General features: G+C 50.7%; 1 protein-coding gene across 10 annotated transcripts in view; it reads left to right on the forward strand.

Moving 5' to 3' along the window:
- PRR5L (proline rich 5 like) overlaps positions 1 to 25,526 on the forward strand; it is a 144,811-nt gene that overhangs the window by 97,791 nt on the left and 21,494 nt on the right. For all 10 annotated transcript variants that reach the window (XM_032356596.1, XM_032356598.1, XM_032356599.1 and 7 more), the window contains 2 exons: positions 10,957 to 11,005; positions 24,259 to 24,316. In XM_032356596.1, the coding sequence (XP_032212487.1) occupies positions 10,957 to 11,005; positions 24,259 to 24,316 (107 nt within the window). The remainder of the gene's footprint in view (positions 1 to 10,956; positions 11,006 to 24,258; positions 24,317 to 25,526) is intronic.

A 25,526-nucleotide genomic window follows, 5' to 3' on the forward strand; every position in this document is an offset into this window, starting at 1 on the left:
GGACGTGGGGCGGGAGCCATGTCAGCCTCTTTCTCAACCGGAAATTAAGACTTTTATGTGAAATTTCCTGGCTTTTAAATGTTAATAAACAATCCGAATTTCCCCCAAACATTAGTGCAGGTCAAACAAAACATATCTGTGGGCTGAATGGGACAGAGGCTGTGTGTTGACCCGAGGAGCCCCAGCGTGCGTGAAGGCCATGCTGATGAGGGCTGGCCTAGCACCGAGGTCACATGATGGGGGAAGGGAGCTCATCTGGAAAAGCACGGAGCACCTCTCACCTCCATCGGCCCGCTCGACCCTCCTCACAGCCGACCCTCCTCACAGCCGTGTGAGGTAACTGTTGTTCTTGTAGTTTATCCATAAACGTGTGGATAAGGAAAATAAAATAACTCTCGTCCAAGGTCCCCCAGCTATGGAAAGGGCAGAGTCGGGACTTGAACCCCTGTCTCAGACACCTGTGTTAGTCGGCTCAGGCTGCTGTCATCAGTGCCACAGGCCGGGTGGCTTCTACCATAGGCATTTACTTCTCACCGGTCTGGAAGCTGGGAAGTCTGAGGTCAAGGCGCCCTCAGATTCGGTTCCAGCGGAGAGCCCAGGTCCTCACTGCTCGCTCACTGTGTCCTCCCAGGGCTCCGCCCCTTTGTGCTCAGCAAGCTCTCCCGTTTCGTCTTCTAAGGTCACTAATCCCATCTCGAGGGCCACACCCTCATGATCTCAGGGAAACCAGATGACCATTCAGAGGCCCCATCTCCAAGTACCAGCACAGGGAGTGGGGGGGACTTCAACACAGGAGCTTGGCAGGGACACAGGTCAGCCTGGAGCAACACCTATGTTCTTAGTACCACCTCCTAGAGTCGGAGGTTTCAGACTGGAAGAAAGTTTAAACGGACGGTCTTGGTCTTCTGCTTTCCCTTCACGAGGCCCCTGAGACCCCGTCTTTCATCATGTGCTATGATTCTTAACCCGCTCTGAGAAGCATGACCACCCCCGCCGCCTCCGCCTCTACTCCTTTCCAGTTGTTGGGCCTGGGGAATGGGTCGGGGGTGGGCAGGACTGGCTGTTCTTTCCTGTGTTTTGAGCAATTTTCCGGCCGGTGAGAAATACACGTGGTTGGGGTTTGACACTGATTGCCCAGATGTAACGTGAGCCCGGAAGACGTCAAAGCTGTCAAAAACCAGACTTTCAGCTGTCAGCGTTCTTGGCCTTCTCCAGGAGAGTGTTTAGTGTGGAGATGGGTTTTCACATCACAGACGCTCAGAGCCTGACTGGGCACGTGCTAGGCGTGCCAGGCGTCGGTGTGACCCGGTGCGCAGTGGAGTCAGGTGAGCCGGCCCGCACGCGTGCCCACATCTGCAGGTGCCTGCGTGGGAATGAACACAGCTGCCCCTCATTTCAGCAATTAAGATGCCAGAACAGCCCTGCTCCTCTTCGTGGAGACATTTGGGTTTTGGTTTTCCTTTTCTTTTCTCTTTTGGAAGTAGGTCCATAAACCCAGCAGGGTGGAGGGATGCCCAGTGCGGAGGGTGTGTGGGGGGGAGAGCGGGGGCACAGGACAGAAGGAACATAGGGAAGAGAATGTGGAGGGAGAGAAGACCCGGGATTCTCCAGCCCACTTCGCAGTCCGTTGTGATGGGTCTTTGTGCCAGAAGATCTGTGCCAGGTCCGGTAGAATTTTTTAACTTGTTAAGAGTCGTGTCTAGGGGCGCCTGGGTGGCTCAGTGGGTTCCTTCTGCCTTCCGCTCAGGTCATGATCCCAGGGTCCTGGGATCGAGCCCCTCGTCGGGCTCTCTGCTTAGCACGGAGCCTGCTTCCCTTCCTTTCGCTGCCTCTCTGCCTACTGGTGATCTGTCTGTCAAATAAATAAACAAAATTTTAAAAGAGAGTCATGCCCAGATTCAGAGAGACTGGGCATCAAGAGGAGACCAGCTGTGTGACCTTGGGCAAGTTCCTTTGTTTTTCTCGGTCTCTGTTTTTCCTTCCATAAAACGGGGATAGTAATAGCATCAACCTCAAGGTGGTTGGGGGAACAAGATGGTGCTAAACGCGTCACGAGGGCAGGGTCTAGTGCGTAAATACTTTAACCATTACGGCGCCTATCCTAGTGAAATGGTGGTGATAGTAAAGTGATAACTGATGGACGAGTACCACGTGTGAGAGCACAGGGCAGTGTGGTGACTTGCCACAGGGCCGGTGTTGTTTAAAGACCCCTCCAGCAGTTCGGATGCAGTGAGCTCACTTTGAACAAGAGAGGTCCAGGACGGGAGTCTGGGTGAGGCTGGGTGCTTACAAGGAGCCAGCTGTTTGTCCTTTCCGCCGAGAAAAGAACGAGAGGAAATGACTGTCTCCGTTCTCTGTTCTACTCTAGCCAAACGGTAATAAACTCTGATGGACGTCCAAGTCCAGAATCAAAGCCGAAATCAGCGTCCCCACGTCCCTGCGGCCAGCCCTGGCCTTCTTTGCAGCGGTAGGGTTAGTACGTGATCGTGAGTACTTGGAGGTTCTCTTAGTATAAACTCTCTAGGAGGCATCGATGTGGTTTTTAATCCTGTCCCCGGCCTCAGTGCTGATGGGGCTGCCGTTTGGCAGTAGGGGCACACCTGGGTCTGAGGTTTGGGTTTGGTGAGCTCGCCAAAGACCGTGTGTGCAGTGGGGGACGAGCACAAGGCAGGGTGCCGGGGGAGTACAAAAGGGGGGCACGGAATTTTTGGGGGGAAGGTGATAGTTGGAGGATGTTGAAATCTAGAGGATGAGTAGGTGAGGGTCAGTCCGGATATAACCTCCTTGCCACGGCCGTCTCCAGGCCTTCCCACCCCCTCCTCCTCCCCTGGAAGCACTTTTTTTCCCTCTGCCTTAATGAATGCTCAGAGGCCAGGTTTCCGGAAGCCAGAGATGGGTTATCTGCAGCTGGCCGGAGGCAGGAAACTCACATTTTCCTTCTCTTCTCCAACCACGCCGCTTCTGTTCTTGCTGGGAGGGAGGCGGCGTGGAGGAAACCCCAGAGATTTTCAGGGAAAGAGGTTCCAAGAACTGCGCTTGGTCTTTTGACGGGTCTGAGTTGAAACGCCCTTCTCCGGAGTCATTTGGCTGCCTGAGCCCCTCCATGCCCCAAAGGGAAATGCACCCATCAGGTTTTCCCATCTCTGTGAGGGAGTCTGTTGGTTGGGTCGTGGGACCCACAGCCACGTGGGGGGAAGCGCTGGGACGAGCTGGGGAGGAGCAGAGTCTGGATGCGGCCCAGAGGCTGGCAGGGTCTGAGGCGAGGCTCCCGGAGGTGATGACGATGGCAGACGTTTGTGTCGGGTTTAGTGTGTGCCAGACTCGATTCTGAATGCTTTCAATATGGCCGTTCTTCTAGAACTCCCCACAGCTCTCTGAGGCAGGTCCTGTATCCCCGTCTTATGGATGAGGACACAGAGGCGCAGGAAACTGGGACAACATGCCCGGAGTCACAGAGCTGGTCAGCCGCCACGCTGGGATTTGAACCCGAGTCTCCCGTGTTCTTAAACACCGAGTAAGCAGGCGACGAGAGAAACGCAGAGCCTGCGTCGTCTAGATCTAGGCCTGACGCCCCTGGGTATAGGACATAGATTCACTACCAGATCCTGAGGTAGGCGAGGCATTGTTTTCTGAGGACCCTGCTTTGGGAGGGCTTACGATGGAGTCTCTTTTCAGCCCAGATGGTTCTGCCTGAGTATATGTGTTGTCCCTGTGTCTGTTCTGGATGATACACACCCTTGACTTTGGGGGCGGGAAGAGTAGTGAGAGGGAAGTGACAAATCGGAAACCTCTGGGGCTGGCCCCTGTGGTGGCGGTTGGCCCGTACGGTGTTTTGAGTCTCCCCTGAAAATCCAAGCCTCTCTGGAAAGTTCACATCGGGTAACACTGGAAGTGTAGTCTGGCCTGCAACTGGTCAGTGGGAGCCAAGGCCTGGCTGCTGGCTTTCAGGGGGTGCACTGCAGCGCCCCCCGTTCACGCCCACCCGTGTCCTCCACCCGTCTTACCCACCTGCCCCTGTGAGCAAGTGGGGTACCACGGGCTGACTTTGAGGTCGCCCTCATTTTGGGTGAGGATCTACGTATAGGGCCCCGGGCAAGGCTCTGAGCATCAGCCTCCTCTCATCTTCGAGGTGAGGATAAATTCCTACCATAGGGACATTGGAGAATTAGCAGTGCTGCATGCCAGCTTCCTAGCATCGTGCCTGTGACATGGTTAGAAGGTCAGGGGCACCGGGCTGGCTTAGTCGGTAGAGCGTGTGACTCTCGATCTCAGGGTTGTAAGGTTAAGCCCCACAATGGGTGTAGAGATTACATTAAAAAAAAAAAAAAAAGGAAGGCCTGCGGAAGCTCTCTGTTAGTTGTCTCCATCTTTTTTTACTGTCCCCACTCCCCGCGTAGGGTGTAGGAAAGCAAGAGGTATGGGAGTCCCTGCATTTATTTTCCATGAGTCGTGGACATCGCCTCCAGTGGTCCCCAGTAAAATGGACCCAAGGAGGAAAGCGGCATCGGCAGGTAAGTGCTTAAAGATGCTGCCTCCTTAAAAGAGTGTTCTGTTGCAGAAACGAGGGAAGTGATCTTCAGGGGAGTCAGCAGTCAGGTTGGGGTTCAGGTTGGAGGGTCCTGACCAGCTACCATACTGGGAACAAGGCCTGGATCACGAGGAGGTCGGGTTGGATCCTGCCAAGGCGCTGGGTTGGGGGGCCTGAGTATTGGGGCAGCCCCTAGTTAGTTGCAGAAATATCGAACGGCTCCTCCGGCCGTCCTGATGGATGCTGGGAACCACGAGCCCCATGACGCCTGTCTCGGAACCACGGCCTCCTCCCCTGGGATTTGGCTGCTCTGGGTCTTTCCCCATGTGCCAGGGAGATGGTGGCTCCTACCCGCGGTGGTTTCTCTCTGTCCTCTGGGCCGCTCCTGTGCCACCTGCCCCCTCGGGGTCCCCATGCCCCGCCACCAGCCCGGATCCGGCTCTGGCCCGGTCTTGTTTACTCTTCAGGCCCACAGAAGTGGGAAGTTGAGTTGACAAGACAGTGAGGGGCGAGATGGCGGGTCTGTGTAATAACAGGAAATCTTGTCATCTGGGGTGATGTCTCGCCCAGTCAGCCTGGGAGGGGAGAAAGGGTGAGATAATACAGGCCAGTGTGTGGTTCCCCATTTTTTTTCCCTATTGTGGCCTTTCTGGCTTCTGACTGAACGTCGTGCCCCGTTCCCTTTTGGGTTGGGTCCGCATGAGCGTCCTTTGCCATTACTCCCGGGTCCCCACTTCCTCCTTCCGGCTCAGGCTGCTGCTGCTGCTGCTGGTTAGCGACAGGACGCTGTTTGCACACAAGGCCTGGCCTGGAAGCCTCATATGTGACACGGGCGCAGCTGGAGCCCCATGAGCCGGGACGTCCCCTCCATCTTCATCAAGCCACCTTTTCCCCCAAGTTCACGCCCACCTTCCCCCCTTTGTTACCCTTCGTTCATTCAGTAAGGTCTGGCTCCCCGCGGCCGGCCTCCTCCATGAGTTTCACCGGGGCCCTTCCTGCCAGGCTTGGTCCGGCCGTGCTCCGAAGGAGATGCAGAGAAACCTTTGGGTCAGGTTCTTGCGAGTGTGGGTGTCCAGGTCCGCAGCCCTGGGTAGCACGCACCTGCCCGGCTTCGGGTGCCTCAGGCCTGTTCTGGGAACTGCCCGGTTCAGGATGAACTCCTTTAACCCCTGTGGTAGTCCCTGGAGTGGTATCCTCGTTACCTCTGAACTCCGGCTGGGGACCGGGCCCAAGGGACTGACCGGTGATGCTGACTTGCAGGGGTGACCGCTGACAGCGGGCTTCAGTCCCGGTCCTCACGCTCCACGAGGCCCCTCTCCTCTCCGTCCATACTGACCTCTGAGGTCGGTTTCCTTGTGGATAAGAAGTGGAGCCACTCCCACCACCGGTGGCTCTGTTTGGCTTACAGGAGGAAGCACCTGCTGTGTTTGTTGTGGACCACAGCGCCTGGCGCCTGGGCTTAGAAACCTTCAGTTTGGGGGAAAATCATCCTGCTCCATCCTGGGGGGCGTTTACTGCTGATTCCTTATTCTTATCTATTTGTTCCAATAAGGAATTACATTCCTCTTTTCAGAGAAAATTCCCGGGGGGAGAGGGGCTGCCAGAGTCTCAGCCCCCCCCGTGCCTTAGCCAGAACACGCAGCCTGGAGCTTGGAGTCAGTGAGAGTTCTCACCTCTTTCGGATCTAGGGAACCACAAACCACAGGCTCGTTGATTCTGTTGTCATTCCTCCTGCGATGCTCTCCTTTCTGGTGCTTTCCAAGCTCTACTGGCGAAGTTAGCGAGGAAGGTTAGAGGGTGAGTGGACTCTCCGTGAATTTAGGTCTGTGCACCTCTAACGCCTTGGTGCTCGTGGTGTCTGTTTTTGGAGAAGATGGGGCTCCTGTGCCTCATGAGACTGCGGCCCCGGCGGGGAGAAATCTCTGTCCGGACCTTGTTCATCCCTTCCAGCAGCTCGCACCGTGTCTGACACACAGCAGGTGTTCTGGCAACGGCTGTGATTCGGTGAATGAATTCATGGATCTCTAGTCTCTCTCGGTGGCTCTGGAGGAGAGCTACTGCCCAGTGCTCCCCTGAAGATGGTGTATCAAGACAGAGGGGTGGAAAATCCCTTTTTCTCTCAGCTCAGCTAAGATCATGTTTTTCAGAAGTACTCTTTCCTTGTAAATCAAGTGCTAGCAGAATAAACACCGAGAATAGAAACAGGTTGGAGCTTGTGCGGTGACTCAGCGACAGTCTGCTCTCCCGTGGCTGGGCTAGCTCTGCCTGCCTCCCCACTTCTCTCTCTGAGTTGAATTCTCAGGCTGCCAGGCTGAGGTGGGCTCCCTGGGACCACCCGCTTCCTGACATTGCAATCTTGATGGGAACTCCTTCCCAGAATTCCTTCTCGGCTGCAGGCCATTTGGTGGTAACTCTGGTGGTGGCTCTTGTCAATTAAATTTATGTTTTTTTTTTTTTCATAGGATTCATGGGGTAGAGAAATTTTAAATAAATAAGAAGCTATAATATAAAGACTCTTGGGGCGCATGGGTGGCTCAGTGGGTTGGGCCACTGCCTTCGGCTTGGGTCGTGATCTCAGGGTCCTTGGATCAAGCCCTGTGTTGGGCTCTCTGCTCAGCAGGGAGCCTGTTTCCCCCGCTCTCTCTGCCTGCCTCTCTGCCTGTTTGTGATCTCTCTCTCTGTCAAATAAATAAATAAAATCTTAAAAAAAAAAAAAAAAAGAATCTCCCATACCCCAGAAATCCAGTTCTCATTCAGTACCCCTCCCAAAGATAATTACTAGAACAGCAGCTTATTGGACATTCTTCCAGAACTTCTTTATGCATAGGTAAGGAACATATATATGGACAAGCAGCCGGGGGCACTCAGCAGTTTATAGGAGGTCCACATACTGGGATCTCTATCTCCTCCTAACTTCAGGGAATAAAGTTTGCTGGCGTGATTTGTTGCTCTGCTTAATTTCCAGTAATGGCTGCAACTTTCTCCAGCTCCTTACTTGGGGAGATGGAGAGGAGGGGACAAAACCCAGTGCATTTATATGTAATTTTTAAAATGCATACATGCTTGGTGTGTTTTCAAAATCAAGGTGCTGTCTATTTCAGTTCAAAGGGCCTATTGGAAACCAAATCACATCACTGTTCCAGAGCAATAAGTTCAAAGAACAGATGTGACACCTGAGTTAATTCATATTCTGTAAATAAAAATACATATTCTTATTTTTCTCTTATCTTTCCACAAGGAAGCATTTTATATACACCTTTCAGCATCTTCCATTTTTTAAGACTTTATGTAACCTAGATCTTTATGTATCATTAGAGTTCTTTTTTTTAACCATTGCATAAAATTCCATTGTACGAGTGAACCATAATTTTTTGTGCTTACTTTATTGGTGCCCGTTTATGATGATTCCTATATTTTGCTGCAGCAAAAACTCTGGACAGAGATACAGTGACCTTGTCTAACACATAACATGCTCGGAAGTAGGACAGGTTTTGTAAGGGACAGAACTGCCTAGTGATTGGCCCCTCTCCTCCCCAGGACAACAGAACATTGACTTAAGTGATCCAATGGGGTCTATTCTGTTCGGCTTCATCTGTATCACAAGACCTAGTGGACAGGAGTTTGAACTCGGGACTGAGGAAAGAACACACGTCTGGTTCTCTTACCATACCCGAGCAGAAGTAATCTATTAATTAGTTTGAAAGGGTAGAAGGCGGATTGTCGTGCAGATTCCTCTGTCTGGTTCCTCCTCAGTAAAGGGCTGAGGGTCCGGCCGCGTTCTCAGCTTGGTGGAAGCATCTCCGAGCTCCACCGCTCAATCTTCTCCATCGCCATCGCGCTGCTCCTGGTGTGGCTGCTTCTAGCTTCAGTCTTAGAAGCTTCAGTCTTTTTGAAGCTTCTAAGTTTGTCCTTGTCTTGGTTGTGTCGAGTTCCCTCCTTAGCATCTGCTCCTTTATCAGCCGGTCCCCACCCCCCTGCAAGCTTTGTCTCTCCGCAATGCTCTGCAGCATCTGCCCGTGGCCATGGCTGGTGGCAGCCCTGGCGGGACCGGAAGATGCTGTACCTTCCCCTCGCTGTGGGTGCAGCCTTTCTGCCTCCCTTGACCGGTCCGGGACCATGCTTCCCAGATTCCTCAGTTGGGTAGTGTGGGGATGCTCCGAGCACGGCAGCGACCCTGGGCAGTAATCACCTGCTGACCGTGTCCGGTCTAATGAACGATTGACATGGGTCCCTCCTCCACGGTGCTCCGGGAGGGTTTCCCATAGCAGCTGACCTCAAAGGACTACGCTTCCCCCGGAACACCTTCACCAGCAGTGTCCCAGCACGGATTGCTCGCGGACACCAATTCCATAGCCCGTTACTTGATCTCAAAGCCGTGTCCGTCCCTCAGTGTCACGGGGACCCAAGAAGCGCTTGGGAAGTTCTGTTCAGGGTAACCCGTTATTATTAGGGCTTCTTTGTCCCCTCCTTGAAGAAGCTTGCCTTCCTCCTCTGGGTTTCAAGGCTTCCTGGTGGCCATGAAGACCTTTCTGGGAGGTGCCTCTCCCTCCAGCAGTCAGAAGCGGCTTCCCTGACTCTTCCTGTTCTAAAGCCTGCACCTGGGGCTCCCCACTGGTTTTTCTTTTCTGCCTGAGAGACGCCTCTAGCCTCCAGGAACCTTGGTGACTGACCAGCCCTTGGCCTGCTGACTGATGCAGGTTCCCCTGCCTCTTGTCAGAGAGGCCCACAACGGGGCGAGCTGCTGGGCTGTGTTTGTGGGGTGGCCTTCCAGGAGCCCCCCGTGATATTAGGTCTCAGAATGCAGTATCCATCACATGCACATTTTCAGCTGTGGGCCAAGGAAGGTATTTTCCTAGCTCAGCACGTGTTTGCAGCTTTCCAGGGGACTCTCTGGTATGAGAATGTGGACCATGGAGCTCTCTCTCTGTTTCTTTTGCAATCCTGTTGCATCTGTGGTCTGCCCCTAATGATACCTCGCTGTGACTTCCTGTTTCTCCTCCAGCGACATGTGGGAACACATTGTTGGGGTGGGGGGTGATACCCAGCAGGTGTTGTCAGAAGCCTGAGCATTTGCCCCTTCATGACCATGACTGGTGGGATGGGTCAGCGACATCATTTGAAGCGGGGAAGAGCGTACCCCCCTAGGGAACGCCCCAGGTCTGGGGAATGAATTATTCTTGTTTTTAGCTTTCTCACCTTGTTTGGATCCAATGAAAGAAAGAGCAGTGGGGCCAGTCCCATGACTGTCATGGGGCGAAGAGGGGCTGGTGCCAAGACCTCTATTTTAAAAAGTCATTTTAGGAGCGCCTGGGTGGCTCAGTGGGTTAAAGCCTCTGCCTTCAGCTCAGATCATGATCCCAGGGTCCTGGGATCGAGCCCCACATTGGGCTTTCTGCTCAGCAGGGAGCCTGCTTCCCTCTCTCTCTCTGCCTGCCTCTCTGCCTGATTGTGATCTCTGTCTGTCAAATAAATAAATAAAATCTTTAAAGAAATAAAAAAATAAAAAGTCATTTTAGCTCTTGAGATTCTGAAGTCATCTTGCGAGTGTGTTTGTGAGCCTTGAGACCTCCTGTGCTCATTTCCGGGTAGCAGGTGCCACCACAGTGTCTGGCACGTGAAGGACAGCTCAATACATGTTTGTGGCTGGGTCAGTAGAATCCCTTTTCCCTGTTGTCGTCGCCTTTGAAGGACTTGCTGCCCATGACAGCCCAGCCACGGCACGGAGCTGAATGAGCTGATGGATTTGGAGGAGAGGCCGGGTGGGATTATGGGGAAAGATGTTGAATTTGCAGGAGGCCTGGGTTTGAGTCTTAACTCTGCCACTGGCTTATTCTGAGCCTCCGTTTCTCTATCTGCATAGGAGGGATAATAATTACCTTCCTCTCGCACATATTTTACAATCATGGGTTGAAGAATGTATGACAGATGTGATTTAAACCATAAAGTCTACAAATATGGAGGATTCTAAAATTATGGTCTTTCTCCTCTTTGCTTTTTTTTTTTTCCCCGCTTCCACGTGAAGCCAGGTGCCCTGGGCTTGCCTCTACCAACCCTATTAGAATGTCCAGTGGCTGGGTCGTGATCTCAGAGTCGTGAGATTGAGCCTCGTGTTGGGCTCTTCGCTGGGTGTGGAGTCTGCTGATGATTCACTCTCTCCCTCCGTATCTATCCCTCCCTCTACTCATTCTTTCTCTTTCTCTAGAAAAAAAAAAAAAAGAATCTGATGTGGCTGCCTGGATCCCCTGTAGGATTTCCATTGCCTGAATTCCCTAAGAACTCTTGGGTTATGAGAGCCTAACACACTCCCTTCTTAGACCTAGCCTTGGTCCCTGTGCCATTGGGGCGCACTCCATTGTCGTCATGCATCTGTGAACAAGACCCCGGGGAACTCCATCCAGGACTGCTTGACAGTGTTTCTCTCTCCCCAGGAGGCTGCTGAAGAGTGAACTTGGATCATTCATTACGGACTATTTCCAGGTAAGCTGCGTGGGTCTGAGTATCCGTCATTCTAGTATACGTGGATGCATGTACCGTTCCCTCAGCATCCAGAATTACGGTCACCGAGTCCCCGAAAGGTGCAGGGTCAGTGTGGCCCCTCCCCTCCTATAATGGACATGATGGTCTTGGGCAGCAGCCCTCAGGCTTTTTAGTCTCACGACTCCTTTATGCTCTTACAAATGACCACTTTCTTGGGTTATCTCTAGGTCTTCACCCTATTGGAAATGAAACCTGAAAAACTTTAAAATATTTAATTCATTTAATATGTAATATTTATTATTTATATTATTATTTTATTTTTTATTTCTATATTTATAAATATATACTTACATATATTTATATATACTTATATTATGTATTATACATTATATATTATATATATTTATACATCTATATGTTTTTATTTTATTATTTTTATTTTATTTATTTATTATTTAATTTAATATTTAATTCATTTAAATAATAGACCTATTACCCATTAGCCTAAACAGCATTTTTGTGAAAGACAGCTTTTCCAGAATAAACTCACCGAAGAGCAGCGTTGTTTTAGGCTTGTGACTCTGCTCCTTCTGGTCTCAGAGGGGAGAGCGGGTCCTGGTATCTGTCTCCCGTTCAGTTGTTGCGATACGGCCTGTCTTGTCGTCTCTGGAAAACTGCATGGTGCACTCATGGAGGGGGCACAAGGAAAGGGGTAAGCTGTAGCTTAGGGTAACTGAGGAAATCATTTTGACCACGTGGAAAAGGTCTGAGGATGTCCCGTAGGACCCCAGACCACCCTTTGAGAATTGCTGCTCTAGCGACCTTCCCTCGCACCCCCATGGATGGCATCTAAGTCACCATAACTATAAGTACCCTTCAGCCAACTTATTTCTGGTTTCTAAGCCTCCTGGTCTGTTCTGTTCATTGGATCAGGGGATCTGACATCCCAAACCCTGTTGTTACGGGGCTGTTGAATTCAAGGTTCCAGGCTCAGTTAGAGGACGAATACAAGTTGTTTTCCTGATTCTAACCACAGGCTCATGGGGGCAGGGGAGGCCATGGGGACGGACACATTGTTTGACTGAGTAACTGACTAGGTGACACTTCGGTGAAGTCTGAGCTCTGGCTTTTCACTTATTAGCTGAGTGGTCTCGGGCAAGATGCTTTGTTTTCCCCATCTGTAAAATGGGAATAAAAACATTAGAGGTCGTTGTATGGTTTACATGAAATAACACCTGTAAAGCATTCAGCACAGAGTGTGTGGGGAGAGAAGTGGGGGGACACAGTGGGGAGGGAGTGGTCAATATCGTGCCCCCTAAATCCAGATTACCTGACTCCAGATTACTATGCCTGACATAGCCACGTACTAGCTGTGTGACCTTGATCAAGTTGCTTTACCTCTCTGTGTTTTAGTTTTCTGTTCTATAAAAGCAGGGGTAATAGGACCAAACCTTATGAGGTTGTTGTGGACTAACTGGATTATTGTTTGTCAAGTGTTCAGGACAGAGACGAGCACAGAGGAAGACAGAGTAACGTGGTTGTTAAATTTATACGTATGCATGTTTGTTATTCTAAGGTGCCATCCATCCCTTTTAGAGGGAAAGTAACATAAAAACAGAAAACATTTTGGTTTCAGGTTGGTGATGTTATTCCATATCCTAGGAGAAAATAGTTTTAAGACAGTTGAAAGAGGTTTTAGGTCTTAAAAACACAGGCATTCTCTTTTTTTATTTTTTTAACCAAGATTCTACTTTTACAAGCTTCTAATTTTATGTGCACTTTTTAAAAAAAGATTTTATTTATTTATTTGACAGACAGAAATCACAAGTAGGCAGAGAGGCAGACAGAGAGGGGGAGGCAGCAGGCTCCCCGCTAAGCAGAGAGCCCAATGCGGGGCTCAATTCCTGAGCCGAAGGCAGAGGCTTAACCCACTGAGCCACCCAGGAGCCCCCACTTTTTTTTTTTTTTTTTTTTAAGATTTTTAATTTATTTGACAGAGAGAGAGAGAGCACAAGCAGGGAAAGCAGCAGGGGGAGGGAGTAGGAGAGGGAGAAGCAGACTCCCCACTGAGCAGGGAGCCCAACATGGAACACGATCCCAGGACCCCCGGACCGTGACCTGAGCCAAAGGCAGATACTTAACCAACTGAGCCACCCAGGAGCCCTTTATGTGCACTTTTAAAGAATGACAGCTGTCAATCCCTTGAGACACACATGCACAAGCACGCATGTACACATGCAGAGCAGAAAATGGCCGCTGTAAATCTGGACAAAGTGAGATGTTGCGGAAGCCTGGAATTCACTTGGCTCAGATGTCTCAGCTGCTGGAAAGAAAGCCCCTGTCCAGGGAGAGACAAACATAAAGATTAAGAAAGAGGTAATGAGTTACAAATGTGCATCATCTCGGTTGCCCTTGGCTCAAAGGTCAGTCTTGTCCTCAGCCTCTCCTCTTGCCGTCTGTGGTGATTGATTTTTAAATCCAGCTCCAGAAAAGTGGTTTTTCAATCAGTCCTGGAGGAACCTGCCAGCCTGGCCGCCTTCCTTGTTGACATTTAAAATAGACAGCATTTGCTGTGGTTTCAATCGGGTTTTAAATGTCAGTTGTCTTCTGGCATGGGGGGCTTACCCTAGGATGGGTGGGGAAGGGCATTTGGGTGGGGACTTGTTTATCTGGGAAGCCTTGAGGTTTTTGGGGGCGGTTAATGCTGCTTACAAAGTATGCCAAACACTTAACTAATAACCACACGTCATTTTTTTTTTTTTCTTTCGAGAGCTTAATCAGACAAACTGCTTGGCAAATAGTGAGTCTCTGGGGGTGTGGGGTAGGAGCTGATTTTCACAGTTTTGAATCTAGGTTTTTCCTTAGTGTAGGGTGCTAGACTGGAGGGAAAGCTAGCCTGGGCGCTGTCTAGCTGTCTCTATAAAGTATAGGTTTGAAGTCTCCTGGAGGAGCAGAGCCCCTTATAAAAAGAGGTGTCTGTTCCCCAGCCCCTGGAAAGTACCTGGCGTAGAGTAGATGCTCAGTAAAATTTCTCAGGAGAGAAGAAGGGGTTGTCTGCTGCAGGTAGATGATTTTAGATGGTGGAGACAGGGGCGTTAAAGAACACTCGCCTTCGTGGCTGGGAAGTGTTGCCCTTCCTTTTCCTTTAGTGCTGCCGATTGCGCCAGAGAGGGTCTTGGTTTGTGCCGGGGTCTTTTACACTTCTGTGGGACTTGGCGATGGTGTTTCAGGAAGACAGAGCAGGCCTCAAACGTAGAACATTCAGCTAGGGACACTAATTAGGATTTCACAACTTTTTTGTGTGTGTGTTGAGTTGATGGTTGAGTTACCTTCCATTTATGGCAAATGATGTTGCTGTAATTTCGTTTTTAAACATGTGTGTGTTTTAAAAAGTGGATGGATTTAAGAAAAGTAGTCTGCAAAGAGTTAACCGTTTAAGCGGCCCTGGCTATGGCCAAAGGCTGAAAGTGGTTGGAGAGAGATTCGGGGGTTTGGATAGCCCCCTGCTAGGCACCTCTCAAAAATGGGCTTGTCCCAAAACCAGCCGTACCAAGTAGAACTCTCCAGGAGGGAGGCTGGAGGGGGAGGGGCATCCAGGAGGGAGGGTTTTAGAGGCCAGCCTTCGCATTCAACAGGCAGATACAGTTTCAAGAAGGAAAGTCTGAATGGGCTCCAGGAAGAACATTTCTCCAGCAAGGAGGAGGGGGGTAGGTCTGGGGACACATGAGGAACAGAACCCAGGGGTGGACAGGTAAGACACCAATGCTGTGGATGTGGCTGCCCGAGAAGATGATGAATGGGTTCTTGGCGCATTGGGTTCCTCTCTGTGGACAGATGACCCCTTCCTGGCCATCTGTGTTTATCCATGGACACCCATCGCCTGGGACCCAGACCCCCAACCTGGACATCTCCACTTGCAGAGTCTTCTCTGTGACTCTGTGTCTGAAAGTAAACATTCTCATGTTGTAGCCTTATTTATTTTATTTTTTTTTAGATTTTATTTATTTATTTGACAGGCAGAGATCACAAGTAGGCAGAGAGGCAGACAGAGAGAGAGAGGAGGAAGCAGGCTCCCTGCTGAGCAGAGAGCCTGACGCGGGGCTCGATCCCAGGACCCTGGGATCATGACCTGAGCCAAAGGCAGAGGCTTCAACCCACTGAGCCACCCAGGCACCTCTCATATTGTAGCTTTAAAAAAAGAGTCATGAAAGGGTATCTTCAGTGAAGAATGATGGCCATGACCTGAGGTGGAGGCAGAGGGGAAGCAGGTGGAAACACGGTGCTTATCATGTGTCCGCACATGCAGAAGACAGGCCGTCTGAGCCACAGAAGCACAGGTAGATTTCCAGAAGACATGGGCCCCCCAAAATTGGACATTTCCAGTATTGAATTTTTCTTTTGCCCTCTGTTTTGAATTGCTCCTGGAAGGAGACTTGGGGTTTCCCAGGGGAACTCCGTGTCATGGAGACAGCTCTGTGGGATAATTGGTTCCTTATAACTTTGCGAACTGATGATAGGAAATGCTCTGCGTCTTTCTGTCACCTAATTAGTGGTTAACCACCTTGGTGGTGCGGGGCATGGGGATGGGAGGAGCAGCAGAGAGCATTTTCTGGGCTCCTGTATCTGCTGGCCATGCTGTAAGCTTCCCCCTAAGCCCAGAAAGTGAAATTCCTTTCGGTGAAACTGGAGTTTCACTTGATACAGAAACACTGTCTATCCTCAGTGGCTCTGAATGAGCTAGTACCTAGGAAAGGGGGACATTTAGTCACCCTAATGCCAAAAGGTCATACATAGATGGCTTGGTAGCATTTGCTATAAATACCTCCACCTGTTACCCATATCTGTAAGAGTCCCAGGAGGCCCGTTTCCTCCTTGGTGCCTCATTATCACGGAAGGTTCATTGAGGGCTTATGGCACCTGGCAGAGCCGAGGGAGGAAACCCCTGGAAGCTTCATGGCCTCTGTGGAGTTGGAAAATGCAGACACAACAGGGATGTAGGTAAAGCCACATGGGTCCTACACCATGTAACGTTAACCGAAACGCTAGCGTTAACTTAACCCACATGGATGGTAAAGGCTTCCAGAGAGGCCTGGAATAAGTAGATTTTGTAGGGGACAAAGATGGGGCCGGTAGGAATCCACAGCTAGTTGGGTGGAGTGATGATAAAAGAGTGGGGAAAATCACTTGCGTGTGATTTTTTTTTCTTTCCCACAAACCCAACTGGAATAGAGAAGAAAGGTTTCGGCTCCTCTTTGTGGAGCCTGGGAAGTCTTCCCCAACCAGTGGGATTCCCCAAATGGAAAAAAGGGATCAGGGGGACAGAGGCTAGTAAGGGATGGGGCGTTGGACAAGTGGGCTGTGCTCCAGCGAAAAGACAAGGAAGAGGGGAGGGGACGATGGCCTTAGGTGAGAACACCGGTGCAGGTTGCCTTTTGGAGTTGGCCAGTATGTGGAAGAAAGGCACTGTGGAGTTTGTAAGTATTGCGGGGGTGGGGGTGGGGGGACAGAAGGTTTCCTTGGCTGCTGTGAGGGGAGAGAAGGGAGTGGTACCCATCTGGCAGCTGTGAGAGGGACCCTGGATGCTTCAGGCTACTCTCAGTGGGGGGCCACCTGCCAGCCCTCTGGGTTACCCTTCAGGAGCTCTGCCATACTTCATCCCCTCAGCAATTACCTGAAACCCCTGCAATTACCTGAATATTTTTAGTGTACTTGCCTCAGATTTTATGAAGATAAATGGAAAAGATGGGTCCTATGAAATTGATAACCGTAAGTCTTCATATAATTGAGATCAAGAGGAAACTCAACGGGCATGCAGACGTGGCGGGTGTTTAGCCCCATTGGCCTTGGCGTACTGCACGTTCAGTTGAGAAACGAGGAACACGAAGGTGCGAAACGCTAGAAGTCTGTCAGGTGCAGGTGGGGTGTAATTAGGGATTTTATAATCCTTCTTAGCTCTACAGGAGCAGAACTCTGCCTTATATCATGCAAGTGTCTCGTTCTGCATGAGTTTTCAGGAAACCATTATGTATGAAATTGGGTGAAATTCCCATAGAGCAGGCAGCAGCCAGGCTCAGGGCCCCGATGGAGGGGGGATGGCAGGCAGGGGATGGAGGGGGGCTGCTGGAAATGCACACAGTTTTCGGATGTGGGGACACTGCAGCCGTTTTGTGGCCACGAGGAATCAAGACTGAGTTGGAAGGGCTGAGAAATACTGGTTAGGCATGGAAAGCACCAGGGCAGCTTTCTCTGAGGCTGGCGAAGAGCTCTAAGGAGGGCGAAAGCAGTAATAGTTCCAATGGCTAACATTTTCACACGTTCATGGTCCAGGCATTGTTTTAAGCCCCTGGTTCTCAGAGTGTGGTCCCCGGACCAGCATCTTTAGCGCCACCTGCGAGTGTGTTGGAAAAGCAAATTTTCAGGCCCCGCCTCAGACTCACAGAAGCAGAAAGTGTGGGCCCTGGGCCACGCTGTCCATGCTTGTGATGCCTGCGCACTTTCTGAGAGACGCTCTAAACTTTTTTTCCCCTGGGCCATGTCCCTTATTCCTCCTGATGGCTGATGAGGAAGATTTTGTTCTTGTGCAACCGAAACCTGGAGAAGGGAGGGCATGCAAGATCGCACAGCTAGGGAAAGGCAGAGCAGGTATCCAAACCCAGGCCATCTGGCCACAGAAGAAAAATCTTCTGGATTGTACTTTAAATGTTCAAGGATGCCCCAGGGAAGACAAGTTTCAGTGTTTTTAATTTTCATTTGTTTTGTGTCCAGTGAAACAGACATGGACTGTTCCAAGTTTCCTTGTGAAACAACTTTTTTAAAACCCCAAATACACCCTCTCAGGAACCCCTGAAGCAGGGCTAAATGAAGCATTGGCATTTGTACCGAGTTTTAAATCTTCTCACTCCAGCTGGGGATTTCTGTCTGGTCTTATCACGCCCCCTCACACACACACACACACACACACACACACACACACACACCCCACAACACATACGTGCAAAACACACATCAGGACTGGCTTATTAGGAACTCTCCAGGCTTGGGGGTGAGTCATGTTTATGAGCCTTCTCGCTGCTTATCTAGGAAGGTATTGAGGTTCACGGGAAATGCAGACGTCCTTAGGGACGATGACTGTACTTGCAGAGTTGCGAGGGGAAAGAAGGTGACCCACCGTTTCCATCACTGGCTGGGTGCCAGCGCCAGGAACCTCTGTAGACCTTGGTATCGCTGGAAACATGCGTGCAGTAGGATTGTTGGGTAACGCAGGTTCTCCGGAGGCAGAGGGGCGTGCTTCTAGACGCCTCTGGGGTCGGAAGGAATGTCTCTTTTGGGATTGGAATCTGCCGGGGAGCCAGGTGTTGGCCTTGCTAGACAGTGAGTGGATCGCAGAGAGGGAGGCCTGAGAAAGTACTTTTGGAGAAGCAGAATTTGGGACGCTGCTAGCAGGGTCAGCCAGCTGGATGGAGGCTTTGGTAGGACTGAGTGACCTCACCTGAGGTGGCTAAGCCAACTGCTCCTGGCATGTGTAGAGCCGGAAGAGGATCTCCTCTGCTTTCCCCTGTGGGCAAGGAGGTAAGCAGCCTCTCCAGGTGCCAGGGCAGGAGAGCAGGACGGCTGAAAGCACCAGCCCTTCCGCCAGGCACATCTGGATCCTGGTCCTTGCTGGAACCCTTACTGGCTGGGTGACTTCAGGCCTGTCACTCAACCTCTCTGAGCCTAGTTTTCGGAGCGGTACGCTAGTTATAATCATGGTACCGACTTCAAAAGGTTGTTGCGGTTCCTAGAGGAGTTGTTATATTGGTCAAGTGCTTGGTATAAAGGGAACAGTCAGCATATGGTGATTTGTGTCTTTGTATCTTTTATTATTATTGCTAAAATAAACCAGGGGCATAGAATGGGAGAAAGACCTGGGTTTGGATTCAGACCAACCTGGGTGCCAGTTCTGGTCTTGCATTTGCTGGTTACTTCTCCAAGCCTTGATTTCTTCATCTGTAAGACAGGCATCGTTTCTGGCAAAGGTGTAATGAGCTAGTGCATGCAGAGGGTTTAATACAGTGCCTGACAAGAGTGAAAACCTGTAAGTAACTCTCCTGTCCTTCCATCATCACTGCTGAAGCAGTAGAAGCGGAGGGTGGCCGGCGGCCTTAGCATCTACAGAATTCCTGCTATGTGGAAAGTTCTTTCCTCTGGGAAGATGGGGTCCATGTCCTTCTCCCCACCCCCCAAGCCTAACGGGTCCCCTGTTTTCCTGAGTCCCTCCGGTGGGAGTGAACTGGAGGTGTGCCCTGGTGACAAGACCACCTTCTCCTCTGCCCTCCACTGCTTCCTCCTGCCTGTCCTCCATGATCCCCTTGGCAGGATGGGGCGAATCTGTCCTGCCCACTCAAGATTGGGTGATTCTAGTGCGTTTCCCCAGACATCCTTGTTTTTTGCATTTTCCTAGCTGGACCTCACTTTTCTGTGGGCAGCCTATTTTTTGATGCCTTAGAAAAAATAGACAAGTCAGCTGTTTCTCACACCCAGCCACGTCTGCCACTTCAACAAAGTGTCGTGTATTCCACGGCTAAGTTCATTTCTGGGGTGGGGGTGAAGCAGTAGGTGACCAGGACCCTCGTTCCAAGTCCCACCCAGGTCGTTTCCTAGGTGGCTGCTGTTTAATGTGTTTTATTAGCTTGAAGCCTTAGGCCTGGGGAGGTGGTGGTCCTGCTGCCATGGGGCGGAGAGTGGGACCAGAGGAAAGTTAGGTTCTTTCCAGCTCTAGCCCCACACTGCCCGCAGCGAGCAGATACTCGGTACCTTCCGGAGTCGGGCTCTTGTCGAGGGCTGGGAGTGCGGTGAGGTGAGTTCCAGGGAGAACAGGTGCCTAGAAAGACAGGCTGTGCACAATGGATGCCCAGTTCAATGCTGGTTCCTCCCTCCCCCACTTTTTTAGGTCTCAGTAGCCTTAAGCCCCACAGATGTCAGGTGGCATATCCTTAAGTAAAGTGATAGACAGACAAGGTAGGCTTCGTCATTCACAGGGCCCAGTGCAAAATAAAAAATTGGTCATGGCCAGGGTGGGTAAATCAGTCTTCCTGTGGGCTTGCTGTTGTAACCCACGGTGGCCAGGTGACCTCTGAAGAGATTGTAACCTTTGCACCCTCTGGACACAGATCAAGGGTGGCCAAATGTGCACCCCCCCCCCACCCCGCGCTGAGCCACCAGCACTTGAGGCACAGCTCTGTGAGCCCTGGGAGGGGAGGGCTGCCACCAGGCCCCTCCCCGAGATGCTGCAAGGCGGGCACCCAACTCTCCCTTCCCTGCACCTGTGCCTGGGCGCCCACCGGCTGGACCCTTTCCACCATTGGGAATGGGAGGATAGTGGAAGGTGGGCAGGGTGAAGAAGACCCTGCAGCGGGGTCAGCCACCAGTGCGCGGGGACAGCAGATGCTGAAAACCCCTCCTGGGGAGGTGCTAAGAGGCAGGACCACAGAGGAGCTGAGGCCCCAGGCCTTGGCACGTCCTGCATAGCCCTATCCAATTTCACTTACAATATACAAGTTCAAAGATAAAAATATTAAGAATTGAAATGGTAACTGCAGGGCACTAAACCCAAGTGGGAGGCCCTTCAGACCATGAGGCCTGCAGTCACACAGGACCCTAACCTCCCCAGGGTCCTGCCTGACTGCAGATTCCCAGGAGATACAATTGGCTCAGTCTGAGACCTGTGTCAGGGGTAGGGTTGGAACCAGGCCAGCTGGCTAAGCTGACGCTACAGGCTGGGGTCAAGGGGTTTGAACTTGCACAGTGGGGCACAGGTCCATTAAGTGGATGACAGGTGCTTCTCCAAAGGGGGTGGGGGCTGTGGGCTAGCTGGCCCCAGAGATCCTTCCTCTGTGCACACGTGCTGAAGAAAATCTAGAGACTCCTTTCCTGGGAAGGGTCCACACATATACCATCGGAACTGTGTGTGACCAGTGGATTTTGACCACAGAGCTGGAAAGATGCAGAATGACTAGATGCTCCCTTCAGTCCCTTCCCGAGCCTGTTTTCGGTGCTCTATTTGATCTAAGTTAAGGATTGCCATGCTACGTATCATGAGAATTTTTTTTTTAAAGATTTTTAAAATTTATTTGACAGACAGAGATCACAAGTAGGCAGAGAGGCAGGCAGAGAGAGAGAGGAGGAAGCAGGCTCCCTGCTGAGCAGAGAGCCCAGTGCGGGGCTTGATCCCAGGACCCTGCAATCATGACCTGAGCTGAAGGCAGAGGCTTTAACCCACTGAGCCACCCAGGCGCCCCTATCATGAGAATTTTTAAATGAAAAATTTCTTTTTCATCTCTCTATAATCCACAAGTAATTTATTTTCCTTGAAAAAGAAAAAAAAAAGTTTTGTTTTGTTTTTTTCCCAAGTGTCTCCTTGAAAGGGGGAAGATGTAAGAGAGAGAAGGAAGGAGAGTCTGGGCCGTCTTTTAAAGAAGTCTATCCTCTAAGATCCAGACAAAGTGATTTTTACCAAATGAAGAAATGTCAACAAATTTAGGGAGACTGTTTTTCCCTTTCTTCCCTCTTATACACATTCTGTCTCTTATCTTGATTTCTTAAAAGTTCAACATGATCTTACCCCCCAAACAGGCAACATGGACACTCGGCTAATGTCTATTAGCATCTGCTGTGTTTGGGACACTTCTCAGAGCCACGGGCACTAAACTAAGAAACGTTCCTCACCCCTAAGGACCTAGCACAGAGGATATAGGGTTTGAATTCATTTCTTTGACTAACTCAGGATAGGACCAAGATGAGGCTTTTTTTCTCTGTCCACCTCCCAGTACTTCCGGTTCTCCCCGACCCGTGCCATTGAACGTGTGCATGACTGCGGTGATGGAACACACACACGAAAGCTGCCTTCAGAGGGGCGCTGGATCTCATCTGTGGGTGTATCGCAGAGACGTGAGCTTTCTGAGGCTTGTAGGGCTGTTTTGGAAAAAGCCTGGGACATCCGTGCTGCATTAGAGGTGGTGACAGGGAGTCATGGCATCAGGAACCCTTGCACAGAGCTCCCAGAGTTGTTCTGAGAACCTCATCCGGATGGGGGAAAGGGACCCACGCAGAGGCTTGAGGCCCCAGTTGCCCAGAAACATGCCGATGGAGCGATTGCCACCAGGAAGCTCCTCTGGAACCCTTTCCTGTCCAGCTCATCTGTCCCAGAGCCTTGCTTCTGAGAGCTGAAGTTGGGTGCCGTGGTGGTTTCTTGCTTTCTGACCCAGGAGCTGCTGGGAAATGCTTGCTGGGCTGGAAGGAGAAGACGCAGTTGGGGTTTCCCCTTAATTACCTGTTTGTTGCTGTTCTTTGTAAAGGAATTGCTATTTTCGTCCTTCAACAGAGTTGGTGCTCTCCCATAAGATGTCGCTCTAACTTGAATTTGGGGTTCCATCTTGAAACCAAACAGTGCCCGGCTACTTTTTGAAGTTAGATCCTATCTTTTTTGTTTTTTGTTTTTTTAAAAGACTTTATTTGTTTGAGAGAGAGCATGAGCAGGAGAAAAGAATAGAGGGAGCTGAGCAGAGAGCCCGATGCGGGGCTCGATCCCAGGACCCTGGGATCATGACCTGAGCCGAAGGCAGAGGCTTAACCCACTGAGCCACCCAGGCACCCATATCTTGTGAGTTTTATTTAATAGGATCTGTGACATTTGGTTTATATGTATGAGTCACAGAAATGGGATTGCTCCTTTTCAAAAATACTTTAATATACTTGATGTAGGTTCATTTGTTACAGACTTTCTCTACATCCCTCTTGTTTTGTGAAGACAGATGGGCTCAGGGAGCAGCTGTGCTCATCACTGCCCGTTGCCACTGAGTACTAAGGACAAAAAAGACCACGTGTGTGTGTGTGTGTGTGTGTATTTACAGTGACTAATTCTTACATGAACTCTATGATATTGCTGGTTGGGTACCATTTTACAGATAAGGAACTCAAGAATCATGGAACGTAAGGCTGAGATTACACAGCTAGAATGTGGCCAAGCTGGAACTTGAACCCATCTGACATCTAAGTTTTTTCCCCTCTGCTATGCATGCTCATGTCATCATGGCCATGTAGGGTTTTATAAAGGAGTATACTAAGAAATGCATTGGTTTTTTTGTGTAGGAGTCATATCCCCACAGGCCCCCTATGCCATAAACATAGGCCTTTGAGAATCTGATAATATGGGGTGAGGTGGGAGAGGCACCAGCACGTCCTCGTTCTCGGAGCTTCTGTGACATGTGGAGAGGCTGTTCTACTTCTTGTGGGACCCGCTGTAGCCCTTCAAGGGAAGGAAGGGGTCTGGGTGGGAAGACTTGCCGGAAGGCAGCAAAGCAGAGTGGAGAGAACATGGCTTCTGGCTCCAGGAAGCTCTGCTCTGTCCCCTGTAGGCGGTGTCTTTCCTGACATCAGCCACGTAAGGGTGATGGCACCAACCAGAAGAGACTTTCGAGATGGTTGGAATTAGGTGAAATGAAGGCTGTAAACCCTTTGACATACACAGAACACTCAACAGTTGTTAGGTGCGATTGAAAAAGGACTTAACCTGGGCACCTGGGTGGCTCAGTCGGTGGGCGTCTGCCCGTGGCTCAGGTCATGGTCCCAGGGTCCTGGGATCGAGCCTCACGTCGGGCTCTCTGCTCAGGAGGAAGCTTGCTTCTCCCTCTCCCACTCCCCCTGCTTGTGTTCCCTCTCTCACTGTGTCTCTCTCTGTCAAATAAATAAAATCTTAAAAAAAAAAAAAAAAAGGAAAAGAAAAAAGACTTAACCTTATTCTCCCTTTCCACAGCTTAACACACACACGCTCACTGACGGACACATACCCACAGCTGGTTGAAGTTTTACACACAGTCTCTTTCATGCTAGCGTGAGAAACCCTCAATTTATCTTTTTTAAAAAATATTATTTCTGCCTAATTTCCCATTACCTCAGCGCTCCCTCTTCTGAGTTTAGATTAAGGGCTCAAAGGATATTGGGTGCCACAGGGCCAGCCAAGCGCGAGGCCTACCTCCTTCCTGCTTGGAGGGACGGGATGGCGGTTGGGTTTGGCCCCTGTCTCCATCTTTTGCTGCGGGATGTCTCGCTGACTTCTCCCGAAGCCTGATCCTCCAAGAGGACAAAAGTCTCCTCAGACTTGGAGGCTTCAGAGCCTGCCAGTGCCTAGAACCCGGCGCCCTCAGCCACTGGAAGTGGAAGGTTTTGTCAGTCTGTGCAGTAGCCCACCCCTTGTGTTCTTTGTTCTCTCTTGACAGAACCAGCTTCTTGCAAAAGGCCTGTTGTTCGTGGAGGAGAAGATTAAGCTGTGCGAAGGCAAGTACAAGGCAGCCCTCGTACAGCGGGCTCTGTGACTCAGCCTCTGGTGTTTGGACAGCTGAAATGCTTCTGTCCAAAAGTGGCGGGCTCCAAGGGAGTGATTCACGCCGACCGTGTCTCCTCCAGCCAGGCGGCTGCACTCGCCTGCAGTCGGCTGCTTGTGGCAGTGCGAGTCCGATCGTATTTTGAGAAGTCCTGTGGAATCGGGGTGGTCTTCTCAGGGGTTCTCCCCGGGGGCGTGCTGGCGGTCTCCTGGGCAGGCATTGATTCCACTCCAGATCCTGCCATGCCGCTCCTGGTCTGATCCAGGCTATTCTCAATTGGCCTTTTTCATGTTTCTTGAGGTCTTCTATTTCACGAGGCCCCTACCCATTTGGGGGACTGTATACCAGGCAGGTACCTGCTGCATGAGTCTGATTTGATGGGCAAAGGAAGGTTCCTGGACTTAAAACGTTTTAGAGCCCATGGGACAGGATGGAGAGGCACCAAATAGAGGTGAGAGGTGGGACCAAGGCAAGAATTGACCAACCCCCTGACTCTGGATCCTGAGAAGCTGGATCCTGATCTTAGATCACCACCTGTTGCTTGGGGGACTTTTGGCAAGTTTCTAGTTTCTTTGGATTTTTTTTTTAATCATTTTTAAAATGATACGATTTTGAAAGGGAATGTAGGGAATATAATAGGTGTAACCCCGTTATCTGGCACGTAGTAGGTCCACAGATGGGTTTGTTTGTTTGTTTTCCCCTACTCTAGCCTAGAAACTTCTACCTGGAGGTCAAATCTACTACTACAGATTTACCACTGGACACAGACATAGCGGGCAGGAGGGTGTGCCTTTTTTTGCCCCCTCATGCAAGCAAGGAGGAGGGGCAGAGGAAGAGGGAGAGAGGGAATCCTAAGCGCTCCACACCCGGTGCTGAGCCTGATTCGGGGCTCGATGTCACAACCCGAGATCATGACCTGAGCTGAATTCAATAGTCAGATGTTCAATCCACAGAGCCACTTAGGTGCCCTCCACCCCCCAGCCAAGGCCTTGTTTTTAAGTGACTAGCTTTGATGAGAAGAAGTCTGTGCCCCTTTTGCATGTTGGGGTCAGGCTGGTACACCAGCGTGGGAGGTGGCTGCCTCAGAAAGGGAAAGAAGAAAAGCACATGGTCTGTGGCCATGGGTTTGCTTGGAAGTCATCTGGGAAGTTATCACAAGCTCC

This window comes from Mustela erminea, chromosome 9 (genome assembly GCF_009829155.1).
Source record: "Mustela erminea isolate mMusErm1 chromosome 9, mMusErm1.Pri, whole genome shotgun sequence".
Taxonomy (NCBI): Eukaryota; Metazoa; Chordata; class Mammalia; order Carnivora; family Mustelidae; genus Mustela; species Mustela erminea.